The 26,956-nt window shown below is 40.9% G+C and overlaps 1 protein-coding gene across 1 annotated transcript; it reads right to left on the bottom strand.

The window, feature by feature from the left end:
* Positions 1-3,751: 3,751 nt before the first annotated feature.
* MPLKIP (M-phase specific PLK1 interacting protein) lies at positions 3,752-26,924 on the bottom strand. The gene is made up of 2 exons (XM_031599391.2): positions 26,427-26,924; positions 3,752-22,046 (listed from the first exon to the last, which is right to left on the bottom strand). Exons 1-2 carry the CDS (start codon positions 26,790-26,792, stop codon positions 21,843-21,845), a joined length of 570 nt encoding a protein of 189 aa, XP_031455251.1. The 5' UTR covers positions 26,793-26,924; the 3' UTR covers positions 3,752-21,842.
* Between the last annotated feature and the right edge of the window lie 32 nt (positions 26,925-26,956).

The raw sequence follows: 26,956 nt of genomic DNA, 5'->3' as shown, positions 1-26,956 counted from the left end.
TTTTACAACAATCAAAGCAGGGCACTGATTTATTTGGTATTTTTCTTTTTACAGAACTACCTTTAGTCAAAGGTCACTGTCAGTCATTGCACTGCTTTCAGTGTTATTGTGGAAGGCGTACTTTGTGCTCATTTCAGATAATAAAACACAACCTTTCTCTTGATGCAAAATTTTATAAATATTTGGTCGATGTTAATTTTTTTTCTTTCCAAAAAAAAAGAAAAAAAAAAAAAGAAAAGAAAAGAAAAAAAGAATGGATGTTCTGGTAAAATGTTCTCTCCATCTCCCGGGCTTGTTTATATATAAACTGTTTTACTTGAATGGTAAGTGCCTTAACACGTAAGCTTAAGGTCTGCAAAAGTTGGAAGTACTCTATAAATCAATGCTAAAGTAATACTGAAACCTAGATAGTTAACAAGAAAATCCGATAATAATAGAAAACTCAAATAGGTCATGACTTCGTGTTGTTTACTTCGTGTGGACCAGTTATTTAGACACCTAATCTTATCTTGATCAAGTCATAATTTCCAAATTGAACTTGGTAAGAAAAGTGAGAAGAGTGAAGAGCGCAGTTTTTCCTCAGCTCCTCTTTGGAGCTGTAGTAATTGATTTACTTCCTCTGCCAAATAAACTGTGCTTTTTATGTCCTTTCCAAGTGGTGAAAAAATTTTTCCTCTTAAATGTCAACAGCAGTAATTACTGTATGTGAAAAGCTGACGCTATCTCCTTATTATGACAACTGCTGCATTACGGGAAGTAAACAAAGGACAAATGACCAGTATTTAAAGCAGACGTTTTACGCTAGTTCTAATTCTGTAAACTCTTGATTGTGCCAACTAATCGTCCTTGTATCTGCTATTCCACCCAGTATTCTAGTGTCGGAATCGAGTCTCTCTGAACAACAGATAAAATAACTGTAGTTAAAACTCGTAATTAACCAAGAGCCACTCCTCAATAATCATAACATCGAGCATGTTTTTTTTTCCTGTGATGACAAGTGGTCCCTCTCCTGCAGAGAGGAGGTATGGTTATATTTTGCATGTACGTAAAAGAATGTTTTTAAAGCCCATATTGGAAACAATTTTCCAACTGATTATCCAGTTGACAAATCGGTACCTTATGTAACTGAGTGTTTAATTATTACTTTTTAAAAAGTAAAATTTCTACTTACACTATTTCAAATGTAGTCTTGTCAGTGACTTTTTGGACTTTCAGAATAGAAGCCAAAGTTGTCGATGTTTTGTTTTAATTTTAAAAAACCTTGGTTCTTGTTGATGGCCAAGTACCACGTTGCAGAGCATGGAGAAAGTCACTGTGCTGACTGTGTGGATTGAGGATCTGGCAGATGGGAGATGGAGATGTCCCTGTAAGCCCGGCAGCTGCCTTCACTAGGCACAGAAGGGAATCCTGCCCTCTGAGAACAAAATCAGCCTGGTCAGTCAGGAACAAACGCTTGTGGCCGCGTGCTTTAGGAAAACCACAGCTTGACAGTGCACGAGGTAGGTTGGTTTCCTTGAGTAAGGACACCTCAGTAACATTTTTCTGCTAGTTGAATTTTAAAGGCTGAAATCATTATTCTCATTTAGGTACGGACAGCGTCAGCTGAGGCTTTTTTGTTTACTAATTGATAGAAAAAAAAATTCCCAAGAGGTTCAGACAGTTGTTTGGTTGTTTTTTTGTTTTTTTTTTTTTTTGAGTTAAGCAAGACTTTTAAAGCTCTTAGGCCTTTGTTTTCACTGAAAATGTGCAGCCTAGTGTTACTCTACTGCACTTCCAATGTAAATTGGAAAAAAACATAAAAGCAGGCAAGTTCAAATGGAAGGTAGATTTCAAGGAGGACTACGTGGTTTGACTTTCAGTACAAAAATGTAAGGCAGTTGCAGTGTCCCGCATCCTTCCTGGAGGTAAAGATTAGGTTACTTTAGTTCATCTAATGCAGAGCTGTCAGTCTGTAAGTGGAGGGCAGGCAGTGCAGCACCACCACTGGCTGGCATCGCTCTGCTGCCACGTCGTTCTGCTGAGATGGATTTTGGTCTTCAGATGTAAAAGCAAAGCCAACACAAGTAGCTGTGGCTGTGATGGATACAAAGGAGATGGAGTAGACAGCCGGCTTCCAGATGGATCTAAACCAAATCTTGTACACTGTTGCAGATGCGTATTTCCCCAAATTCAGTTTAAGGATAACTAGCCTGTGACCGAAGATGTTTGCTTGGGACAGCAGTGCTGGTGTAGCACGGGGGGAGGCAGTCAGCATGGGGTGATGGCTGAGCAAGAAGGCTGCTGCCTTCTCTGCAGCCCGGGGATCTGCCTGGCTCCCCCTGCTCTGAGCCTGGTCTAGCAGTTTGCCAGGCCCGAGGGCTGCCCACCTTTGGCTGTGCTGGCCCTGTGTGTGATTTCTCAACATTTCTTTTCTGTACCATATTAAGAGGTGCTTACATCCGTTGAGAATTTGAACCTTTTGAACAAACTTCACTTAGCAGAGTGAGTCAGTGCTAGTGCAACATGTGGCTTCGCGTGGCCGTTGCGTTGCTGCCGCAGTAGCAGGCGTTCTGAAAAGCCGTGTGATTTTTTTCTGTGGAGCCATGGCTTTGGTTATACTTCCCACCTTCCTTTGGGGTTTACATTTTCTGTGCTGCAATTCCAAAAGTGTGCTACAGAGACCTGGACACCACATCGAAAAGTAAGTGTTGTGTGTTTGTGTTTCTAAAACATAGCAAAGTACTGTAACCATGGACCGTGGAGTAGCAAGTGTTCATTATTTATACTGAGCGGTCGGTAGCCATACCAAGAGGAGAAACGTGAGCACGACTGGACTGCTGTGGATGTGACTTAAGACGCTTAGAGTATTAGAACACTTAAAATCAGCCAAAGGAAAAGGAACTGACTTCTATCGTGGATTGCTAGCTGTTACCTGAAACGGAACGGTGTTCGGGAAGGGGTGTAAAAATACATGTCTTTAAATGTTAATATAATTCCCTGGGGAGGTGGGCGGAAATTAAATGGCAAATTTCTGTATTTTCTTATGTTTCCACAAAACAGTCTTATGTTGAATTTTCCTCTTGCTGCGGCAGTGTGAAAGCAGAGGTGCCGAGTGCTGCAGTGTTGAGCTCTGCAGGGTTTGGAGCTCTGCCCTTCTGCTGGTCCCTGCTGCAGGCAGCTTCTGGTGTGGTGCAGTTGCACTGGGATCTGTTTGGTCACAGTGAGAATACAGGATACCTCTCGTCCGTGTGCAAATTGGATCTCAGACCATGAATTCTGTTTCCGAGAGAGGAAATCTCATGTATTTCTTGCGTTCTCTTAGTTAATGAAACACACAAGCATTTTACATGCAGCATTTCTCCAGTCTGTTGTTAGAGGATTTGTATAGGAGGAAATTTGGCTGTTTCCCTTCTTGATGGTTGTGGGATGTTCTTCATACATGAGTGTGTTAAGAAGATAAAGAATCACAGAAAAAGTGATATGAATTCTGTATTTAAAAAATGAAATGACCTTGGGTTAAAGTCGAACTAACTTTTGCTTATCAGGGTGAAGAATACTTTATTGCAGGAGTTATTTCAAGACAACATAATTTAAAATAATCAAACTGTTATGCTTCAGCTTGCTTACCCTTCGTTATTTTAAGCCATTTGTATATAAATGTATCGTGTGGCTTGTAAATAAAACACATGAAAACTTGAAGTCTCTCATTGTTTTTCCTCTTCGGTTCTCAAAGGGAATTTTAAGAGAGCTTTGGATTAATTACTTTTTCCAGATCCGTGGGAATATGATTTCTCAGTACGTGAAAATGTCGTTAGTTCTTCAAACAAACATTTCCTTCTCTGCTGCCTTTTGAAGGAGAACTGCAGATGCTCACTGCTGGAGCCGGGCTCCTGGGCAGCGCGTGGTTTGCAATGGTGTTGCAAGCGTGGCCGCATGCTGGGGTGCAATTCAGAGGGTGAGTGGGAGGGTGCTGCAGCTTCAACAGTCTCCTACCTGAGCGTTTGTAGGGCATTCATTGCTAGTGCCAGCCAAGCAGAAACACGGTTGCTGTTCTCCCCCTCTCCAGCTCCATAAAGAGGCTGGTGTGCACGCTAAAGAGTGGGGATCAGAAACAAAGGAACAGGTATTTTCAGGGTCTGGTGATGCACTGTTGCTGCTGGGGCAGCGGTTGTGCTGTGAGTGCCTGCTTTGTTTTCCTGCTGTATCAGCTTTTTCCCACAAATGCTGTGTTTTCATCCAAAGCCAAGCCTCTTGCTGTACCTTCCGCACCGTTAGCTGCAGGCTGAGCAGGAGGCTGCTGCCTTTACACCAGCAACTCGTTGATAAAAGCCCCATAGAGAGGGTGAAGGGGAAGTCGCAGGTCAGTGCTGGTCATGCTGATGTTAGGCTGACAGAACGTCTAGCAGTGGGCAAAAGGATCTTCATTTCTGACAGTAAATATATTGGCAGCAGCTCTAAGAACAGCCTGGGCTGTTCTTCAGGCAGGCAGCTCGTTACACAAGTGGTGACCTGCAGACAGCAGATTAGATGGGTGCATGACATGGGCTGTGCAAAGGGCAACAGGAATCATCCCAGCTGGATCTGTGTGAGTCAACCTTCTAAAATCTGCAGCAAATGAGAGAGGAGGGGCAGAAATGGCTGCAGTACCACAGCCTGCATCAACACGCAAGGACCGCATCTGCAAAGTCAGTGGCAAAAAACAGGAGAAAAAGTATTCCATCTTGCAGCCCGTGCTATTAAATGAGATGAAACACGATTCGGCCACTTCTATTTGTAAGGCATCCAGCAGAAGGGATTACATCCACCAGCTCCCCATTGCATGGGGAAGTCGGAGCTCCCAGCAGCTGCAGCAAACAAGCGGAGAGAGAATTTGGTTTGACAAACAAGAGCTGCTTCCTTTTCCCAGCTGACTGCAATTACCTCCATGGTGCTGGAGGGCTCTCCTTTGAGCCCCCTGCGTGTTGTGTCTGCTTAGTTCAGCCTCTTTTTATTGCCCGCGGAAGGAGCTTGCCATCAGTGTGATTTAACTTGGAAAGAAATTTTGAGTCTACTGCAATTTTTCACTTTCTTCAGGTATAACAGCACCTTGTTAATAAGCAATACTCTGATCACTTTTCACAGCTCGGTTTCAATTCTGCAGAAACAGTTCCTCCGAGGGCACTTGGGATGTGCTGCTGCTGTGGGGAATCCTCATGGTATGATGAATGGGTCTCTCGCACGGCCTCTTTCAAAGAGGATGTGCTAAAACTTCTTCAACACTAGGGAATACGGTGTGGGGGAGATGTAAAAGGGCTGTTGTTGCTTTTGTTTGTTTTTCTCCAGCTTTGTGCAAATTTGGGGTGTCAGCTCCCCCATGAGAATTCCCTTGCTGTCCCCCCCATGCATGTTGGGTTTTTGAGCTCCCTGCACTTGCAGCCCTGCCAGGGTGGGCACAATGCAATGGGTGGAACCTCTCCCTCATCCTATCCCTCACAGCTGAATTTAATGGCTTGTGCTAAAGTTTGTAATGGTTGTTGGTTTTCTCCTCTCCAAAGAGCGGTGGCAGGGAGATGCCCCTTATGCTGGTAAGTTTCTGGAGATAGGAATTCATGCACCTGTCCTCTGGGCTTCTTCTCTAAATTAAGAATAATAAGGCCTAAGCCAAAAAAAAAAAACCCTTTCAATAAATGACCATAAATTGAGCCATTAGAATGGCCCAGCCCCATGGCAAAGTTTCCTGCTGCAATGCATCTGTTCTCCAAAGTCCTTTCTCTTCTCCCAGGTAATCCAGTAGCTGTGTTGGTGATCTAAAAATACTGACAGGCATTTTTTTTCCCCTTGGTCTTGTTTCAAATTGTTTGACGTAGCAGATTATGGAGAAGAAAGTGTATGAAGGGGTCTTAGAGCTGCATGGCAAACTCTTGCTTTGGACCTGCATCCCTGCTGGGAGCCCCGTGGAGCCAGGAGGGAGGAGGGAGCTGGCCAGGCTCTGTGCTGTGCAGGGCAACGTCTGCCAGAGCAGAGCAGGGAATGTGCTTAATGCTGGAACCTCAGAGCATCTTCCAGTGAAATGCAAGGGAAGTGCATTCATCCACACGTGTAAGGCCAAAAGTTGCCCTGAAAAAATCAAGACCATCTTTTCTATTCGTCTTTTTTTACAGTGACCCACTTTAGTCTCTACAAGACGAAGCACATGGCTGGCACTTCATCCAACAAGAATCTCTCTCGTATACCTTTTTTCTCCCCTTCTTGCCAGTCTGAGCCCTGACTTGCTGTAGAAGTCCTCCTTGTAGGGAGCGGAGGCAGATCTGGTAAATGAAAAATCACTACATGAGAAACTGGTACAAACCAAGCACGGCGGTTCCCCTACCCATAAGGACTCCTTCAGAGGTGGAGCCCAGGTGTCCTTGGGGTGGTGGCAGCTACAGGAGTTACTTGTTTGGGAATCTGGGCTATGGGACTTGTCTGAGGTCACACTGAGTGTCTGCAGCTGATGAAGAGTGGGATTGGGTTGTCCCATGGTTCTGCCTGGGTTACAACACATTGCACAAGGGTGAGCAAAGGGATGTTCCAGTTTGTGTAGCACCAGTGTCTTTCTCTGCACTTAAGCTCCGAGGTGAGATAACACGGAGGTCCTCTTCCTTGCAGAGCCAAAGGAAGCTCTGAATTTTTGGAGGAGATTCTTGTCCAGAAACATCACTATTCCCATGCATTAATAATAGATAATAATGTAAAAAGCAAAGATTGTTGCGTAACAACTTAAAATCCAGTATCACTGACGTCGCCATATTCATCTTTTTTTTTTTTCCTTCTGGAGAAAACAATAATTTTGTTGTCTTCCCCAGTGTTCCTTGGCTGTCCCTGTGCCAATGGAGGTGGGCTGCTTGCAGGGCCAGCGCTGCGGGGAGGTGGGGCTGCTGCCTCTGCTGCCCTGCACCACTGCTTGGTGTTCATAGCTTGTGACTTCTCCATTAAGCAAGCTGTTGCAATCAGCTGCAGTGAGCTGTCAGACTGTCTGCCTTCCATCCTGCTACTGAAGAACAATTGTAAAAATGTATTTATTAATTGGTGACTACTGTTCATCGCTGGGGGAAAAATCAGGCTAAGAAGTACAGCAGACGTGGGAAGTGAACAGAAAACTATTACTGGTGTATAGGAGAAGGGGGTAGCAAATACTAATTAAAAACTGATCCGCAGGTGGTCTGGTGGCTCCACACCAGGAAGGTATCACTGTAAGCCTGGCAGGCTTTGTTAGGAGCTGCGAATGCTTTTCTCCACACCTTGCTTCTCGTTACAGATTGCAGATCCTGCTGTGTGACTTCCCCACGAGCACATGCAGTTACACAGGATAGTGAAAGAAGACGTGCACGAAGCAGTAAGAATTTTTATTTGCACACTGCAGTTGCAATTACAACATTGCCTTTTGGGCACAATGACAAAAAAAAAAAAAAAATCCCATAGAATTCTGCAGATCTGGTCTGTCATAAACACAAGTCTATTTCAGCTTATACCGTGAGATAAACCAGAGATGGCTTTCTCTTTCAGCTGATCTCATGGCAGACTCTTCATTTTTTTTTTTTTTTTCCTTCTAAACCAGCTTTAACCATGGGGATGTCAGTGACCTCCTTCTGCTTTTATTGCCACACCTGTTATTTGTTGTAGATTACAAACATCGCTCCCTTGCAGCCTCTCAACTCTTCTGTTTCATACAATTCATTTAAGTATGGATTCTTGTACAATATGGGATTTATAGGAAAAGAATTCTGAGGAGCCATATCGTGTCACAGTATGCAGTCAGTAGGCCTGTAAGTAAATCTTTTTTCAATTATTTTTCTTTCTTAAAGCAACATTTATTTAAAAACATTTGCTGCTCTTTCTGAAACAATATGAATGAAAAAGAGATGTTTGAGAAAATGTCAGCATTTCAAAGAAGCCTTGATTTTCACCAAACGATTTTGGTGAAACTGGTATGACTGCCTAGAACGTGTGTTCCTTTTGGATTTGTCTTGGGAGAGGAGCAACCAGCACCCAACAGTTGGTGGTGGTTTAGTTGTGATCATCTATTACTTCCACAGAATTGAAAAGAAAAAGGGACTGGTTACACTGACAAGCTAAAACATTTTCAGACATCCTTTGTGACAACCTTGTGGAGGTTAAGATGAAGTTCAGTTGAATATGCAGAACAACACGGAGTTGAGATGTCACTGACCCAACCTGAGGGAGTCTGTTTCCAGGTGTATTTCGAGTGAGAACAATATCCAGGACTGCTTCTGCTCTTTGCAAAGGAAATAAAAGAACAACCTTTACCAATGCAACAAGGCAAACCCAGCATGGAGGATGCAGAAGCGTGCGCTTTGCTGCTCACTGGCCATTTAATGGGAGAATTCTGCTTGAGTTCCAGTGGAGCCATTGCTTGCATGACACTGCTGAAGGATTTCAGAGGACAGGAGAAAAACCAACAGCAGCTACTCCCCTGGACACCAGCAGCATCACATTTACAAGCAGTCAGACCCAGGAAACTGGATTTTTGTGAAGAGCATGCTTCAAACCATGCTGGAAAAGCTGGCAGCTGCTGCTGCTCTGCAGAGCAGTTCTAAAACCATTTATAAGTGGGAAAGAAAAAGTTGCAGGTTGACATTAACTGTTCTGAAATCAGCCAGAAAAAAAAAAACAAACCAAGAAATCAGGTTTGTAATGGTTGCGTTATGTACGCAGTGTGAAAGGCCCACATCATACAATGTATGTTGTTAGAATATTGCATTCAGCGCTTCAGGAGTTCAGGCACTACTAATGATGCATTACTGTTTTTGAACTTGATTTTTTTATTTATTTTATTTTATTTTTTGGTAGTTTTTAGAAAGCAAAATACATTTAAAAAGATGTAATTATTACACTGCTAGTTCTATGCTCTAGAAAGAGTTCGTGGCACTAAGTTTCCTGCCAAAACAAACACCTCACCAACCAACCAAGCAAAACACCAACAAACTTGAAGACTTGAAACCACAACCTATGGATTCTTTTTCTCTTCTGTAATACACTGCATAGAAGGCTTACTACACTACACCATGTTTAGGAATACTGTCATGTTTTGGTGTCTGAGTCCTAAAGCAGAAAAGCAGAAGAACATTTGTCTCCAGGAAACGAGGAAGCAGGCGCTTGGCTGGATTATGCAGCCATCAGCTGCACCAAAGGTACTGGTCATAAAAATAATTATAAAAGACTCATTAAATTAATGGCTAATAGAGCTAAAAACTGGTTTACCCATGATAATTGCTTGAGAATCTCCCTCTGGAAAGAGGTACACTTCTGATCATGGCATAAATCTTTTCCATTTGCAGTGAAATTCAACAACACAAGTATCCCTCTGTAGCTCTTTGGAGACTGTGACCTCCATTTCTATAGCACTGTGCACTCAAATGTAGACTGTTGTATTGGTGTGAAATTGTTCCTGCTATCATTGCAGATTTTACATTAGACAGAAGACAAAGTCCAACCCTCTGTTAAACTCAGAAGGCATTCCCATTTTTCAGTGAGAGAATGTCCCTTTTGAATAGATTTTTTAAAAAGCAACTAAATTCTGCTTATAAATAGAAGCGTGTACTTTGGCATAGAAATTCAGCTCTCCTCGATCCAGTGATTTATACAAATATATGGATTGTCTGTGAAATCACTGGAGATTCTCAACCATTCCAAAACTTACAATCCAACAGCCTAGGAAGGAGATTTCTTTTCTTTTGTTAAAAATCATGTTTTTGCGTCTATTTGCATTGAAATCTGAAAGGTACTTAGGAAAATGAAAGTAGCTTTGCAGACTTAAATCAGAATCTGGAACATTTTAATGACCAGTCATAGCACAGATGCTCAGAGCATCATTTCCAGTTGGTGTGAGTTGGAAAGCACAGTCCTTCTCTGCTGGTGCATCTCCTCCTGGGATGTGTGCATCTGAAACCTGCTCTGGAAGCTCTTCTTGGTTAACAAGTTTAGGGAATGGAAGGAGGGATGAATTAAAACACTTGATCCTTTTGTCATTAAGCAGTGCTTATGCTTAGCAAGAGGAGGTGTCTTTGTTATAATTTGATTCCAATACTTGTGTGTTGGTTAACTTCACACTAAAAGCAACATTGCTAGGACAAATTTCTATATGGAGGGCTAGAAGGGTCTAAGGCTATTTCTAGAACTGTGCCCCATTTCTCTGCTTGCACTCATCATTCACAGTGGCCTGTCTGGAATGACACAGTGGCAAAATAACTGAGTGCTGACTTCTAAATCAGATAAAAAGGGATTGTTTGCATTTTCTCACAGAAGAACAAGTGATGGAGAGGTGCAGACTTCCACCAAAATATATTTTGTCTTGAAATCCTTTTCTCTTTTTCATGTAGTGTCTCTAGTTTAATGATCTTTGTACCTTAGATTTATTATGCTCCACAATTTCCCTTCCACACTTATCAAAGATTGGACAATGTTGTTCACTTTTTACAAGACAAGCATTTGAGTTTGGTACTATATTCTAAAAGTGTGAGCTGTACCATTAGGTTCACAGAAGGATTATAGAGTCATGACATAGAGTTACTTAAGTCAGTTTCTCTAATCCAGTTTGTGGATTTTTGGGAGCAAGAAGGGACAGCAGAAGGTGGTCCACCACCACCTCTGTGGCTGCAGGGAGGTTTTTCATTGCCATGGGTTTAAAAGCAGGAAGGACAGAGTGGCAGGAGTTGCAGGACACTGCCACCCTGAGATCTCTCTTTATCCTGGCTGGAGAGGAATATGTTATAATAAAGCTACAAACTGTTTTAGCTCTTTATGCCTGGTGGACAAGGAGTGCCAATGCTGCTTTTCAAGGCCTTGATGTATGGGAGACAGCAAGGATGGGGTGGCTAGTGTGTGAAATTATGTGGGTTTTTATGTGGAATGTTTGGGATATTGACAAAGGTGCTATTCTACTAGATGCTATTCTAACCAGTGCATGAAGAAATGAGGGAACAACGAGGAACACTAAGCACCTACCTTCCTATTTTAGTGCAATTAAATGTAAGGTCATACATAAACGCTTACAAAACAAGAGGCAAGAAGCTGGAGGTGAAAAGGAGCGACTGTTGCCTTCCAGTGAGGCTGAAGCTAAGGTTAACATGATCCACAGGCTGAGGACTGTTAATCAGTAGGACTGCAGTGTCTGTAATGAGATCACTACTTTAAAACACAACATAAAGCTCCCGAAAACAGAAACAATTACAGCAGGCCCTAATGTGACGTTAGTGGCTGTGTTTAACGGCTGCAGACAATATTCAAATGCCATTTGATCACCTATCTTTAATATAAATTTGATGCGTGATTCTTTAATGCTATATAAAAATGTAAATCATCATCATTGATGGAAGCTAGTATTAGATAAAGCCAGCCCAGACAGAAAGCAGATTTTAAAGCAACAGGTTAGTCTTGGGATCAACTTCAACTGACAGACGTCAACATGAGTGCCTTCTGAATTCTTTAAATATCAGAGACTATTCTAATGATGGTGTCTTATGGCCTGGTTTAAGTGAAGTTGTTGGTTTGGTGCAGAAGTTGTTGTGTGATGTTTACACCTTCCATTATGCAGGATGTCAGGATAAATACTTCATTCTGGCACCGAATGATGGACAGACAGTGTGATTTGGGATTTGATGAAATCTATGTATAGCTGACCAGGCAAATAAGAATAATATTCAGTTTTATTTGGTGTAATCCAGGTTTTAATGAAAAGATCTGTAATCTGCATCTCTTAACAAGTTAGCATCACCAAAGCTATTAATTTCACCTATCTTTGGTACTCAGTAGGCATGAATTTTGCTTGGTACCTAAAAAGCCTTTTGTCTTTACCTTTTTGAAAGATGCTTAGAATTTTGACTTAGTTAAAAAGAAAAAATAGGGAGAGGGAGGAGGGAAAAACAAACAACAACCAAAGAGGGTCTGCTTGACCTCAGGACAAAGGTAGTGAAGCAAGAGCCTGAAAAGAATGTGCAGGAAGTAAAAAGGAAGAGGATGCAGGCAGATTACAGATGGAAGTGCCTTTGCTGATCGTCTTCCAACTGAAGTTGCAATTTAATATTATTACTAGTGAGGTGACTGACAGCTTCTGTTGTGAAATTTGCTTTTGGAAAAGCTCACTTGAGTTAGCTTTCCCCTTTCAGACATCAGTAAGTGCAGTCTTAAAAACACTTTAAACTATTCAAGCTGTGATTTGAAAGCAGTTGGAGGAGCTGCTTTGTTGGCAGAACTATGGAACAGTGGTAATCAGTCCGGCACAAACAAGTCTGTGTGGTACAGATAGCTGTGAGAAGGGTAACTTAGGAATTGCTTAAGTCACAAAAGAGTTTAAGTGTCCTAAGATCGGAGCAAAAGAGAGAAGTATGTGCTTGAAATGGAGCGCCAGCTGAGGAAAGAAAATAGAAATGGCTGGTGGAAAGAGAATGTGGAGAAAAGGGGAAGCACGTTGTGAAGCCTGTGAAGAAGCAGAAAAATGAATGCAGGTCTTAATATCTTTCTTGAGCTTTCTACTCCTTGATGTCACTTACAAGGAGAGGTGCAACACACTGCGGACTTCTGCTTTCTGCTGAAACAACTGAGTGAGGCTGATGCTGAACCTCAAGGGGAACAAAGAATGTGCTTTTAAGGAGCCAGTCTTACACTAGAGGACCCCCTTTGCCAAGAGGTGCTGGAGAGGGAAATCTGCTGTGCTGAAGATCTTCCCCAGGCCTGTAAGTAACCCCAGAAATTGAACTATATTTGTTTTTGGATTCTTACATAGCAACAGCCTGACTGCTAGTAAAGGTACACACTCTCATTAGATGTATTTCTGCTGTTTTTCTGTGATACATCAGTACAGTTAGAATGAAACCAGAAACCAGCTTTTTCCGTCCGCAACACTGGAAAGTTTACAAGACAGAGGAAAATTGCTTTGTAGCTCATCTAGCAATTTAAAAGCTTCTGAAATAGAATTTTGTACTGAACTAACTGCAATTGGACTAAAGCTGAATGTTCTTTTTTTAATTTGCAGTAAATGATATATACTGAAAAGTCCCTGTGCACATGGGGACTTTTTTTTTTTTTTTTTTTTTGCTTAAAACTCACTTCTCTCTGAAGCACACATCTGCTTTCTTGTCATTCATGGACTGAAAATAGTGTGCTCTGGGGCTGCTGAAGAGAGACAGTACCTCATTGTACACTTTCATGAGGTAGTTTTCTCCCCTTCTTCCCTCCAGCTTTGACTCCCATCGAGGATTTACTATTTCAGTATACATATATATGCTGAGTTTGGGGTGTATTTGGCTACGTATGTGTGCGTGTGTCCAGCATAATAAAGGACGTGGACCTGTTGGAGCAAGTTCAGAAAAGGGCCCCAAGGATGATCAGAGGGCTGCCTATGGAGACAGGATGAGAGAGCTGGGTTTGTTTAGCCCAGAAAAAGAGAAAGCTCTGGGGATACCTCACTGCAGCCTTTCAGTACGTGAAAGGAGCTTATAGATGGGAGGTGGGCTGATTTACACAGTCTGATAGTGACAGGACAAGGGGGAACGGTTTTAAACTGAAAGAAGGGAGACCTTTGTTAGATGTTAAGAGGAAATCGTTTAGAGGGTAGGAGGCCACGTATCTGGAGGCACTCAAGGCCAGGTTGGATGGGGTCCTGGGCACATGGCAACCAATCCACAGCAGGTAGGTTGGAACTAGATGAACTTGAAGACCCCTTCCAACTCACACCATTCAATGACTCCATGATTCTACTTGTTGAAGTAGTTCTATCATCTCCAGCACTAGAAACCAAGAAGATCTTTAGTAAACTGTGATGCTGTGTGGCTGAGTGGTACCGATTCCACCAAATGCTCCAGCAGATGACTATTGAGAACAGAACCCCAAAGGACATATCAAGCTTGTTCTAACAGAAGAGGCAGCAAAAGCAGGCTTATTTCCATGGAAAATCTACATGGAAAAGCCTTCAGATATAGTTGATGCAATAACCATTTTGCGGGGAAAAAAAAGTAGTGGGGCAAGAGATAATACAAGACTTACAAAAGAGAAAGTCATGGTAACTCAATCTGATTAAGGTATTTTCTCTGAGTGAAGTTAAGGGGTGTTTGCGTGTGTGTTAAAAGAATCTGTAAGATAAATGATGGAGATCTGATTAATAGGAGAGTTCTGTCACCTGCTTACTGGGACAATTTTGTAGGTGAGTGAAATTAAAGCAGGGAACGTTTCAAGTGTGTACTTAGAAAGTATATAAAATGCTATTTCTTCCTCACCTCATAGCAGTGAGGGTGACAGGCTACAGTAGAATCAGTGTATAGACCATCAGGTGATTGCTCTGAAATTAAAGGTTGTCAGAAAATATAACTAGATGTAACAGAAATCCTGAAAGCAGAGATTTAAAGGCTCTTTGTGCATGCTTTCTATATACTTGGAACTTTATTGAAGTAGTTATTCTAAGTGCAAGAATACTGTTCACAGCATAAGCTGTCTTCAGTTTCAACAGAGATGACATTTGGGAGTTCACTCATCTGAAAACAGCCACAATTTCTCAACTCTGTTCACATACTCCTTTTTTAGCATCTGGAAATAACAACCAAATCATGTTGTTTGGTGTAATTTAATTGCCATAGCAACCAGAAGACTACTACAAATTTACAGACAAAGAAAAAAAGCTTTAGGAATGTGGAATGGCAAGTAATCAATAGGTGTGACCCTTGGTGCCTTCCTGCAGTTAGCAACACAAGGTGTGTGCCTGGCTCATATGCAAGTGTTTACTCTCTGTCTGACCTTTTTTTTTCTTTTTTTGGAGATCTTAATCTGCAAAGTTTAACTAAGCTTAAGAAAACAGACACACGATTATACCAAGATGCTAGACATCACAACAGAGAAGTGAAGATGCTTCTTTTCTGCCAACTCCACTGTAGGAATAACATGTTAATTCCTAACATGTGCTAAGGGAATACAACTCAAAAGTGTTATTTCACATTAACCTAATAATTTTCATTAAGCCACAGGAGGCAATGGTTTGATTTTAAAAGTGTTGTGCAACTACTACTTATAATCCAATTACTGCTGATACTACTCCCCAGTTGGCAATCAGTGTTTTTTGAAGTTCATATTTGCTCTGTTATTTGTGGTTTATGCTCTGTAATCATCCACAGAAGTTGTCAATTAGCTTAATTCCTCTTCTCTTGTTGCAGCATTAGCTCAATGTGATTCTTGAAAAGGGAATGATTTGCATCAGTGTAAAAAAGGGGTTGTTCTTCCACTTATAAGTATTTACACTAATGAATCAACAGCACACTCAGCAGTCTTAAACTTGTGCAACTCCCTCATGCAGGCTAGAAGTATTTAAACCCAAAGCAAACACTTGTTGACTCTACAGTAACAGGTGGATAGCAGGCTTAAATGCATTTTAATACAGCGTTAAGCAGCACGATCACTGCTGCCCATAAAAGTAGGGTAATATAGATTTTTGATAAATGCACTCCGCTCTAAAATAATTATTAAAAATTTCAGCCTGACCTGATACCAAATTCTTTGCCTCCCAATTTTTCTGTCACTATTTAAATCCTTTTAGTCTTCACCCCAGTAACACTGGGATTCAAAGTAATCCCAATGAAACGTCCCTTGAGGAATGTATGCAGGGGGATGGAAGCAAGACTCACTTCTTTTGCCTATGTTAAAATTCCTTTCTATCTGCAGTCTGAAAAAATGGTAGTAGAGGTTACACTGAATTGCACTGACATCTCTACTCATGCAATCCATCTTGCCCTGTGCAGATCACAGTAGTCACAAATGCCTCCAGCCCAGCATCTTCACTGCAAAAGCTGTGTGAAGTGCATCGGCCTTTTCTGGAAAATGGAAGCTCTTCCAAGTAAGAAATGCAAGAGATCAGATCTTTGATCTGGAATATGCAACTACCACCATTAGTTGGGTTCAGACTGACATCTGAATAAAACAAACCTGTTTCCTCTGTAAGAAAAAAAAAGAGTATAAATTCAATAAATCCTCCACACTCCTGTTACTGTTACCTAAAAGACTGAGTACTGAGAATTAAGCAACTTTGGGAATTAATTTTAACATTCAAAAATTACTTCCCTGATAGTGATTGAATATATAACTTTGCTTTATTACCAAAAATACTGGCAACGTGAACTCCTAATGCAGGAATACCTTCTACTCTAATTGAAAGGAATGCACACTAATCTACCGTCAAAAGCCTTCCACATCCAGTGAACAGTACAGGCTACAGGTCTGTGAAATTTGTTCTGTGTTTTATATAAACCAGAATTTTCCTTTTTATCACTAAATAGGTCAAACGATGATTGGGTGACTGTCCAAAGTTCAGGTCTTGGCCAGCCCTGAAGCTATTAGTAACAAGTCAGTGCTTCTCCAGAAGAAAAATACAAACAAGCCAGGTCTCATGATCTGTGAAATTGTGCAATTCTTTCAATTTTATTCCTTCTTTTGTGTCTTGCTTTAGTGGGACAATATTTTTTTTAAATATTATCAGCATTGGCTTAATTTTTGTCCTGCTGAAATAGGGAATGGAAAAGGAATGTGTCATTGTCAGAGGTGATGGAAGGCAGTGGAATTCATCTGTGATTTTACTGCAGAAGAACAGGCAAGAGTTCTAGGGGTTAAACTACAAAGTACGCTTAATAGTGCTGTTAGAATTTAAAATCCAAGATGAGCAGTAAGCAAATCTCTGAAATGGTTTTAAATGCTGCAACACAGAGTTGGTGAAACAAAATGACTGTTTGGCTGAAAACACCACCTGGATGAGAGCAAATGGAAATGGCAAAAAAATAGAGGTAGATAAACTGTTAAGTGACTTTGTTCTGGCACTCAGCATCTACACCCCACTGAACAATTCAGAACTCCAGGTTGAAGAAATGCTAAACTACAAATCTGTAAACCATGTATTTTAAAGAAAAAGGCAGAAAATGAAACTGATCCAACTCTCTATGCTTTGTGACTCATTCAGTTGAAAACAAAAGCTAGCTTAGGCACTAGATTTGATTGTGAACTGATCGAATACTACTATACTGAACTTGCAGCCCGGAAGGCCAACTGTGTGCTGGGCTGCATGAAAAAAGGGGTGGCCAGCAGGGAGAGGGAGGTGATTGTCCCCCTCTACTCGGCTCTTGTGAGGCCCCATCTGCAGCACTGCGTCCAGGCCTGGGGCCCCCAGCACAGGAAGGACGTGGAGCTCTGGGAGCGGGTCCAGAGGAGGGCACTGAGATGGTCAGAGGGCTGGAGCAGCTCCTGTGAGGAAAGGCTGAGGGAACTGGGATTGTTTAGCCTGGAGAAGAGAAGGCTGCAGGGAGACCTCATTGTGGCCTTCCAATATTTGAAGGGAGCATATAAACAGGAGGGGGAATGGCTGTTTGTGAGGGTGGATAGTGACAGGACAAGGGGGAATGGTTTTAAACTGAGACAGGGGAGGTTTAGGTTGGATGTTAGGAGGAAGTTTTTCACCCAGAGGGTGGTGAGGCACTGGAACAGGTTGCCCAAGGAGGCTGTGGATGCCCCATCCCTGCAGGCATTCAAGGCCAGGCTGGATGTGGCTCTGGGCAGCCTGGGCTGCTGATTGGTGACCTGCACACAGCAGGGGGTTGGAACTGGATGAGCATTGTGCTCCTTTTCAACCCAGGCCATTCTGTGATTCTATGAACTATACTACTCTTAACATACTCTTAACACACCTTTAATTTTCCTCCTTTTAATATGAGAAGTAGTTGAGCCATCTGAAATTATATTACCCACGTCAGATGTCACACAAGCTTCTGAGGGATTGGGACATGGAAATCATTACGTGATTCTTCAGCAATCAGTGGACACAATCCTTCATTTAACTAATATAAGCAAGTCAGACAGAAGAAAAATTTGGGGAAAGGAGAACACAATGTTTACTCTTCAGGAAAATGTAGTTTAAAAAAAAGTTTTCCCTGTATGACAGGCTTGGCTCATATATAAAGAGCACACGTATGACAGGGAATTCAGAGCAAGTGCAAGACACAGTAGCTCACTGCAAAGTTCATAAAGAGCAATGAAAGACCAATGGTTGATAATTTTCAAACTTTAATGTTTGTTAGATGTTTATGAATCTTGGGTGCACGAGTAAAGCCTATGATGTCAATGAGACTACTCATAAATATAACTCCAAAGCCAAACAGTCTATAAAAACTTTTCTTTAGGGGAGAGCTGGAGAATAGATACTTGTAGACTCTACATAAAATGTATGCTTATTCTGCCAGATGTCTAATGAACACACAAACTGAAGAGCATATAAAGATACCCTCAACAGGAAAACAGCCTGTTACTGATTCTGCTGATCAGAAGCATTTCCTCCACAATGTTTCCAGTTTTTACACTAAAAAAAATGGTACACCTCAATATCTTAATGCTAGTTAAAAAAAAAAAGTTTGATACAAACTTTAAAACCCCATTTTAATTGAAATGTAACATCCTAAATAGCCTGTTTTACAATTTCAATGTAAAATAGTGCATCTGCAGTGCCAGAAAAAAGTTACTATTCTGTATCATAAAGTGAAAACTCAAACCTGAACCACCTTTAAGTATTGTGGTACATAATTTGGGATCACTCCACACCTGCTGTGTTACCATGTCACCCAGAACCATACTCAAACTAATTCAGTAATCTTACCGTCATATGCAGCTCATCATTGAACACAGTGGCTAGCAAATAGAATTACAGATTTTATTGTGTTTTTTTTTTTTTTTTTGCTAGAAAAGAGTAGTGAGTTATGCAATTCCTTCTATAATGACTGAATGGAAAATAAGTCTTAATGGACAAAGAATGCAAACAAAACTGAATGGACAGAATGTGTATTAAGCCAAACTTCTGAAGAGTTAAATGACTTACCTTAAAGTCTGCTGAGGAAAACGTAACACTCAAATTCTTAAGTGCTCATTACAGAAGAATACCTTCATTAGCAAGACACAGAAATTGTTCTGTTTCATGGGCTTGTGAAGTAAGGACGCATTTCAGATGAATTTTTTTTTTTCTTATCATCAAATACTACTTCCAGAACCATACTGTTGCTATGAAGAGGCTTCATAAACAAATGAGGAAGTGGTATATCCTATCTTTATTAAAAACATGTGGGAGAAAGAATGTTTGCCATATGGGAAAAGGAACAAAAATCAGTGAGGAAGTTAAGTGCTCAAGCTTCTTGGATATCATAGGAAAAAAAAAAAAGGCAAAGTTTAAACTGGCTTTAATATTTAATTTTTATATTTATGGTTCTAAGCACGTGTTCATGCATTTTACAGCTATCCAACAACATTTTGAAATTTTACTGTAATTTCAGAATGTCTCCTAAAAACCAGAAAGTTGAATCAGTTTAAATATTTTGGTATGGTGTGATGAGTTTAGTATTCTTATTGCATCTAAATTCCTTGCAGATTGTTGACCAAATTATAAGAGTCTTTAGCAGTGTGATGTACTTCTAATTCGTGGGTCATATCCTGAAGTGCATAGGTGCAGCAGCTTAAAAGATGGTATTGTGGAAAGCCTGTACTGATTAAACAGTGCTTCAAGATTATTTCCTGAATTCACTTTCTGGAACATCTACCTTCACTGATGTCTGACACCCTGTTCCAGCAGCAAAGAGTTATTACCAGAGGTGACTGGCTTTGATCCCTTGGTCAACTGGAAAGCCAAAGTAGAAAAATGCATCTTTGCAGTGTGCAAGGGCAGCTGATATTGGTTACTGTAAAAAGAGTTCCATCTCTAACGGTCTCTCTTCTGTCATGAATCCTTTTCCTTTCCTTTCTCTTTCCAAACTCAGTTTCTTCTCATGTCTCACTGGGAACACGTCATAGCTTTAGTCTCTTAAAAACATCAGGTACTATCAGATCTACTTTCACAAGATCATCAAACACATTACAAAAAAATGCACTGAATTACAAAGGAGAAAAGTAACAAAAAAATGACTCGGTTAATCACTCTAACTTTGTGAGCTTTACAGAACCTGTGAAGGTAAAAAAGAAAGAAAACTTTATACTCCACCTTTCAAAATGACATAACTGATTTTTAAATTCTGAAGAGTATCTACAAGTAATCAAGTAATTTCAGTTCTGCTGGTACGTGTTACAGGTACCAATACTGACAGCTACCATAGAAATGACAGTTTTGATTCTGGGATGATGATTTAAGAACTTGTGATATCAAGCAGGCATTATATTCTCAGTTCTCTGAGCAGCCTTTTGAATATAGTACTGAAGCAAACAAAAATGCTAATTGAAGAAAAACAAGTGAAAAACTTTAGGTTACAGTCATAGAAGTTTAAGACTCAGCATGTATCAGCAAGTTACCTACCCACACACACTCCCCCTTCCAGTTTTAAGTTGTTCCTGAAGGTGGTATTAAGCCGAGATACTTTATAATGAAACAGTCCAAGTGGTACTACAGGACTATTGTACCTCAGCAAAACAGATACTCAGAACAATATAATGCAATTCCTGAGCTATTCCACAAAATCATGCTTCAGGATTACAAAAATACTTTCTAGTCTCCTGTGAAATACGTAAGCTTAAAAGATATGCAAAAATACGTTTTGAAAACTGAAGTAGTGTTTCTTATTTAACTAAGTTTTCATCTTCCATGTATCGCCTAAAAGCAAAGATCAACAAATAACAGTAGGGTCAAACAACACTTTAAGATATCCACTGCACGCTTAACATGGCATGTTAAGAGCCATGCCTACAGCTGGAACTATTTCTTACTTGCTCTAAATTACAATATTCACTAGTGAATTTAAGAATGGATCATCCATATACAGACAAGACCAAAAAAAACAAAAAAACAAAACAAAAAAACAAACAAAAAAACCCCTTGTTTTCTTCTTCAAGATAAAAATATAGCATGCACACACTGAAAAAAAGAATTCTCTAGACTAAGATGCCAGCTGTAGGTAAAAATTAAAAAACCCAGAAGAGATCAAAAATAAGATGCTATTAATGTACTAATGTCAACTGTACAACAAAGTTCCATTCATTCTATGCTAATCTAAAGGTAAATCCAGAAAGTACATTTGCATTTAATTAATTCTCATATTTTGTGTTGATTAGTCTAAAATTGCCACAGACTTGGTTATAATCCAGAAACATGTAATCTTCTTTCAAATGCTTTTTTTTTTTTTTTTTTGCTCCGAAATACAGAAGTAAACATTACAGAATAATGTTTAGCATTCAAGATCTGGTTCAACAAATTAAACATTTGTAAGACAACACATCTGTTTCCTGAGATGGCTGGAGTCATGTTTCAGTTTGACATTGCACTACAGTTAACAAAAAATACTACGCACAAGATCAGATGTTAACTACAGCATACAAGCACATTTACAAAGTCACCTAATATAAGTGGTGCTACTTCTGTTAATCAGTACCCCTTAACAGAAGTCCTAAAATAATCTTTATACATTACAAAACAAGGATTTACAAAATTTTCATTTTATTTCCAAGTTACTTCATTCTAAAAATGTTGAAACATAAAAAAATACCATTATTTAAAGGAGTTTACAATAAAAGGCTAACAATCTGGCATGGAAGAGATAAATATATGGAAACCTGTTTTAACAGTCACAAATCAGTCGCTGGTGATTAAAGAACACTCTGTTCTTCAAAGCTGGTAGGCACTTCCACGTAGCCAGAAAGGTAACTTATCCTACCACTTCTTTCCCCTCCCCATACATAAAAATTTCCAATGGAATTAAAAAAAAAAAAAGGATAAAAGGGTCAATGTGATAAAATAAAAGCATTAACCACGATCTTTACTATTGTTCATTTTGTGTAAATAAAAAGATTTTGTCCCAAAGTTTTCCTGGCAGGATGCAGTTATTTGGCCTTTAAAAGTGTTAGCTGAAATACCTCCCTTTTTTACCAGTGTATGTTGTTTGCTCACTGCTGTACTGTTGGTTTATGTCTGTAACAGAAACTGGCTCTAGGCCAGCCCATGGGTCCTCAAGCATTGAAGGTCTGTAATAGTTTTCCACATCATTAGACTCTCTTTTCTCTCTGCCATGCGCTGTACCAAATGGAGTAGATGTCCTGGGTGATCCCTTTGGAAGAAAACCATCAAGTAAAGAAACATTTAATAGACTAATTCAAACTAAGTTTCTTTCTAATGCAGAACAGCATTGAAGCTTATAATGAATAACCTTCAAACAATAATGATTACTTTTCACCTGCTGCTCCTAATCAAAAGAAATTGGCTTTATTATATTTTAATTATCATTGTGATTTGCCAGTCTTCTTCAAAATACGTTTTCATCATACCAATACGTAACTACAGAAAAGTTATTTTTCATAAGCTGCTTAAGTTGACATGTCTAACTCAAAAGCTGCACAGCAAAACAGAACGTAGAGGCTGAGGAAGTGTTGATAATGTTCACAAGAGCAGAAGTTCAGATATTCAGTACTCGAAGATTGAGCATAGCAGTATATAAACCAAATTGCTACAAATGACCCGAGGAACTCTGAAAAACACTTTGTTTTAATCAAATTAGTGCTTGTGAAATTTGAGAAAGCACAACTTTCTTTTAATATACAAATTTTGATGGAAATCAGTGAATAAACAAACATTACATGAAAGGCAATTATTTTGTCTGGAAGCTTTTGATATTTTATTTCTTCCAAAGATCAAGGACCACCACGATTGCTTTTACAAATCTGCTAGGGTCTTCAACTTAAAGAGGACTAAAACGAAACAAACAGCTGTAACCTTTTTCTCCCATCATCATCTATTGTTCTTTTCCTCAAATTCACCTTCCTAAAAAGTGAGGTTTTGTCTAAAGCTGCGTTCATTTAATCCAGTTTGTTTTAACCAAAATTAAACACATAGTATTACAGATATGCCACTGTTAGTCTAAAAATGTGCCTGTTGCATTCTGAATGCCTAGGAACAGGATTCCTTGAGGTTAATGCCAGCTTCTGACCTGGTAAAGGACTGTAAAAACATGGATTAGTGATGGGTGGTTTTTTGTTTTTTTTTTTTTTTTTGGACTAGCAGTGATGGTAATTGAGTTTGACTAATAACCTCTACAGAATATATCTAAATGGATCATATGAAGCAATTTCTGGGTAAAACTGAGCAACAGTGCCATAAAGTGAAGCGATCTATGCTTGGCCTCAAGACACTGACACACCTTAGTCTGGAACCTATTTCTGAAAAAGTACTCTGTCAGGAGCCTGCTTGTGTGGCCCCAATTACTGTTTCTCTAGAACTCCTAAAGGTTGATTATGGTGGATACACAACTAAATATGGGAACATCCATGTGCAATTTGCAGGACATTTGTTTCCAATGTTTCATTACAGCCAATCACATTACGTAGGTAAGACGATGTCAATAAAGTACTAAACAGAAGAGAATTATTTTATGAAGTATATAATACCAAAAGCATGAGGATAAGGTCAGTACACATCTAAAATACTTTTTAAAGGACAAAGAGTCAAGTCAATAGGTGCCAGCAAAAATGACATTAATGCTGGACTGTATTATCTGTAATACATATGGTGACAGAACAAACTAATTCAATGGTAAGACTCTTTTGGACATATTCATAATTCTAAATTTCATTACAACATAATGCAGGCCATATGCAATACTGCAATTTTTTACATGCTTGACATCTAGCATCAGATTGTTATGTATTACTGTGTCATACAAAATCAAAAACTTTCAATAAGCATTAAATTTAAATATTATAAACCACATTTTTTAGATTCAGAATACTATTCGTTTCATGGTTTGTTTTTTTCTCTAGGGAAAAAAATCAAGAGGTGATTCCTTACATTATAGGCCTGTGGAAAAGGAAAACGTACAGCCCTACATGTACAAGTAAAACTGATGCCAATGCTATCTTAAAAATAATTTTATTTTACTGTCATTAGTGCCAATAACCTTTCCTCACCGAACTTTTCTTAAGGAAATGGCCAAACTATTTGCAGTACCTTTTTCCAGTTAACAAAAGTATCTCCACATAGGGAAAAAAAAAAAATCTTTCGGTGCTACTCACTGCTGAAGGCGGCACTACTATCTTGACAAGAGTAACAATCACTTCTTTAATCAGCTTTCTTCACCTGATGTGATTTTACCTTCTGGCAGATGCACAAAGCACAGATATCTTGTTTAGACAGGATTTTTTTTTTTTTAAACTTTTTGTAAAAGTTTTCACTAGTAGTAGCTGCTGCTTCACTATCTCCTGTTCAGTACGGAAAGTGAAATGCTACCTCTAGGTGAACACTAAGAGGTGATATTTGGGGTATTCAACAAACTTGTTTTCATAAAATTTAAAAGCAGGTGCATCCCTGTGGAAAAACAGAAAGCTCAGTAAAACATTGCCCATGTGAAAGTTCTTCTTTAAAGTTTTCTGTTCTTTCGGTTCAAAGTGCAAAAGTGAGAATAGAATGCTAGCAACAAGGTATCACATAGCACACTGAAGTATAAACTTCAGTCTTTTGGATTTCAGTATGAGATTTGAAGGGGTCACTTAAGATTTTCATCTCAAAGGCGACAATAGCATCATGAATTTTAAGAGCACAGTAGATCTCTTAATAGCATATTCTGAAGACAAGTTAACAACCCCTCTGAAGAAATCTGATGTTCAGAACATGCAATAAAATCCTTCTACTGAAATCTACTCGTGGCCTCGTGGATGGAGATTCTTGCACATCTCAAAAAAATGAGTACTCAATGGTTTTGAGATTTTCTGCCTCCATTACTGCCTCTATTGCCTCCCAGGCAAAATAACCCATGTGCACACATGTGTAAGTACATGCACACGTTACCTTAGTCCTAGGCAAAGCTACAGACAGACAAATGTCTAAGTGTTAAGAAGCATTGCATTCAGGTCAATGCTTTTAAACTATTCAGAAGATCTGCAGAAGAAAAGAGAAGAAGCAAAAACAAGGCAACCTGTGATTGGATTCAAACCTCTTTCTTAAAAAGCTTCTTTCTTAACACCAAAGACTGATAGAAACACTTCTGACTAGCTCTAGGAGCAGCAGGATTTCTGCATATTTTTCACTCAGGTAATCAGGCTCTAGTAATTTAAGACAGGCTTTTAAAAAGTCACTGAAGTGAACATCCAGATGGTGATCTTCTGTAGGGAAATTGCACATTAGCAACTAAACTCTCTCTTCCCAATGTCAGAGCCATTTCTATGCCAAAATGAAATCCTACTGAAAGGCAGAAACCCCACATCTTTTCTTCTTTTCTTAATAAAAAGTACAGAGGCTTATGCAACCTGTAGACCTCCATACTAAGAGCCTTACGTGAGAAAGAAAATGTTTCATGGTTATAAGAAGTCTCTTTCATCAGTTATGAGATTGTTGTAAGATCGTTATCTGTGCAGCAAAAAAAAAAAGTCACCAAGACTTTTTGAATGGAAATGTCACTACATAACGCAGTTACATTAAGATTTAAGTAGTCTGTATTAAGGCTTGACTTCATCTGATGCTTCAAAGCATCAGTAGGAGCACCTGAAAGTTTTATCATGGTCTGTACTGCATGTGATATTTCTTACACTTTTAAGGGTTCTCTAACACAGACATATAGAATCATAGAATTGCTCAGGTTGGAAAAGACCTTCAAGATCATCAAGTCCAACCACAACCTAACCAGACTACCCTAACTAACAACCCTCTGCCAAATCACGTCCCTGAGCACCAAATCCAAGTGGTTTTTAAACACATCCAGGGATGGTGTCTCCACCACCTCTGTGGGGAGCCTATTCCAGTGCTTAACAACCCCTTCTGTAATATCTGGCTTTATGCTGCAGAGTACGGTATCATCTCAAGATCTGCCATCCCTATCTGTACTAGGGGTCGCACACCAAGTAAGCCACTCTGATTAACAGTGTAACTCACTGAGCCAGTTACTACTAATGTACATTATATAAATGGAAGCTTTCAATGCAAGGCAAGGGCTTGAAAAGGCACGCTGTGACCCCAACAGATGCTCTCCTTTCTGTTTAGGGGAACCTCAGCTTATTTCTCTTTAGCAGATCATCCTCACTTCTAAGACTGTCCCAGAGAGCTGCTGTATGTGCACAGGGCAGCTCCTGCAACATCACTCACCACTGGCAAGAAAAACACAGCGCTTCCCGGCTGTTTGAAGGAGAGCAGCTCAAAGGGAAGTAAATAGGAGGGACAGAGACGCTTACTGCGGTTTTGGTTGGTATACAATTCTCTCTCCGCCCTCCCGTGCCGGAATGTTAGGAGGAAGGAAGCCCTCGTGTCCCGGTGCCAGGCCTCGGGCAGCCCAGCAGCCCCTCCCCTTTCCCTCACCGGGGTCCCTCCGTCCTCCCTAACGTTGGAGGGCAGCTGAGCGCGTTGCGAGCCCCTTTCCCCGGAGAAGGACGGAGCCGCTGCCCAGCCCCAGCCGCAGCCCCGCGCTCTGCCCGCCGCTCGCTCCCTCCCTCGGCGCCCCGCCCCATACCTGGTAGTGCCTCTGGTAGCCCCCGGGCGAGCGCTTGTGCTGCTGCGGGTGCGGGGCAGCTCCGGCCGGGGACCTGCCGCCGCCGCGGGGAGCCGGGTAGCGGGGGCTGGCGCTCTGCGGCCTGCGCGGGGTCTGCCCGCCCGGCGAAGGGCTCCCGAACCGCCCGCCGCCGCCGCCGAAGCCGGGGCCTCGGGGCGACAGCCCGCCGCCGTAAGGCCCGGGCCGGGGGCCGTAGGGCGGCGTGTGATGCGGGCTGCCGTAGCCCCGGGGCGAGGGGGGCACGGGGCAGCCGCCGCCGGACGGAGGGCTCCGGAACCCGCCGCCCGCATACGGAGGCGTCGGAGGTCGGAAGCTCTGCCGGTACATGGCCCGGCAGCGGCGGAGAGAGACAGAAATAAAACCTGCGTAACGCCGCACGGACACGAGCGCGGCCTCGGCGGCGCCTGCCGATCCCTCGCAGTTCCCCCGCCCCGCAGCTCGGCGCCAGCGTTCCGGGCTTACAAGGTTCCGGGCCGGGAAGGCGAAGCGAT

This window comes from Phasianus colchicus, chromosome 6 (genome assembly GCF_987193195.1).
Source record: "Phasianus colchicus chromosome 6, bPhaCol1.hap1.1, whole genome shotgun sequence".
In the NCBI taxonomy this organism is placed as follows: Eukaryota; Metazoa; Chordata; class Aves; order Galliformes; family Phasianidae; genus Phasianus; species Phasianus colchicus.
Note: the sequence above shows the minus strand (reverse complement) of the source record. Positions and strands in the feature narration are given on the sequence as shown.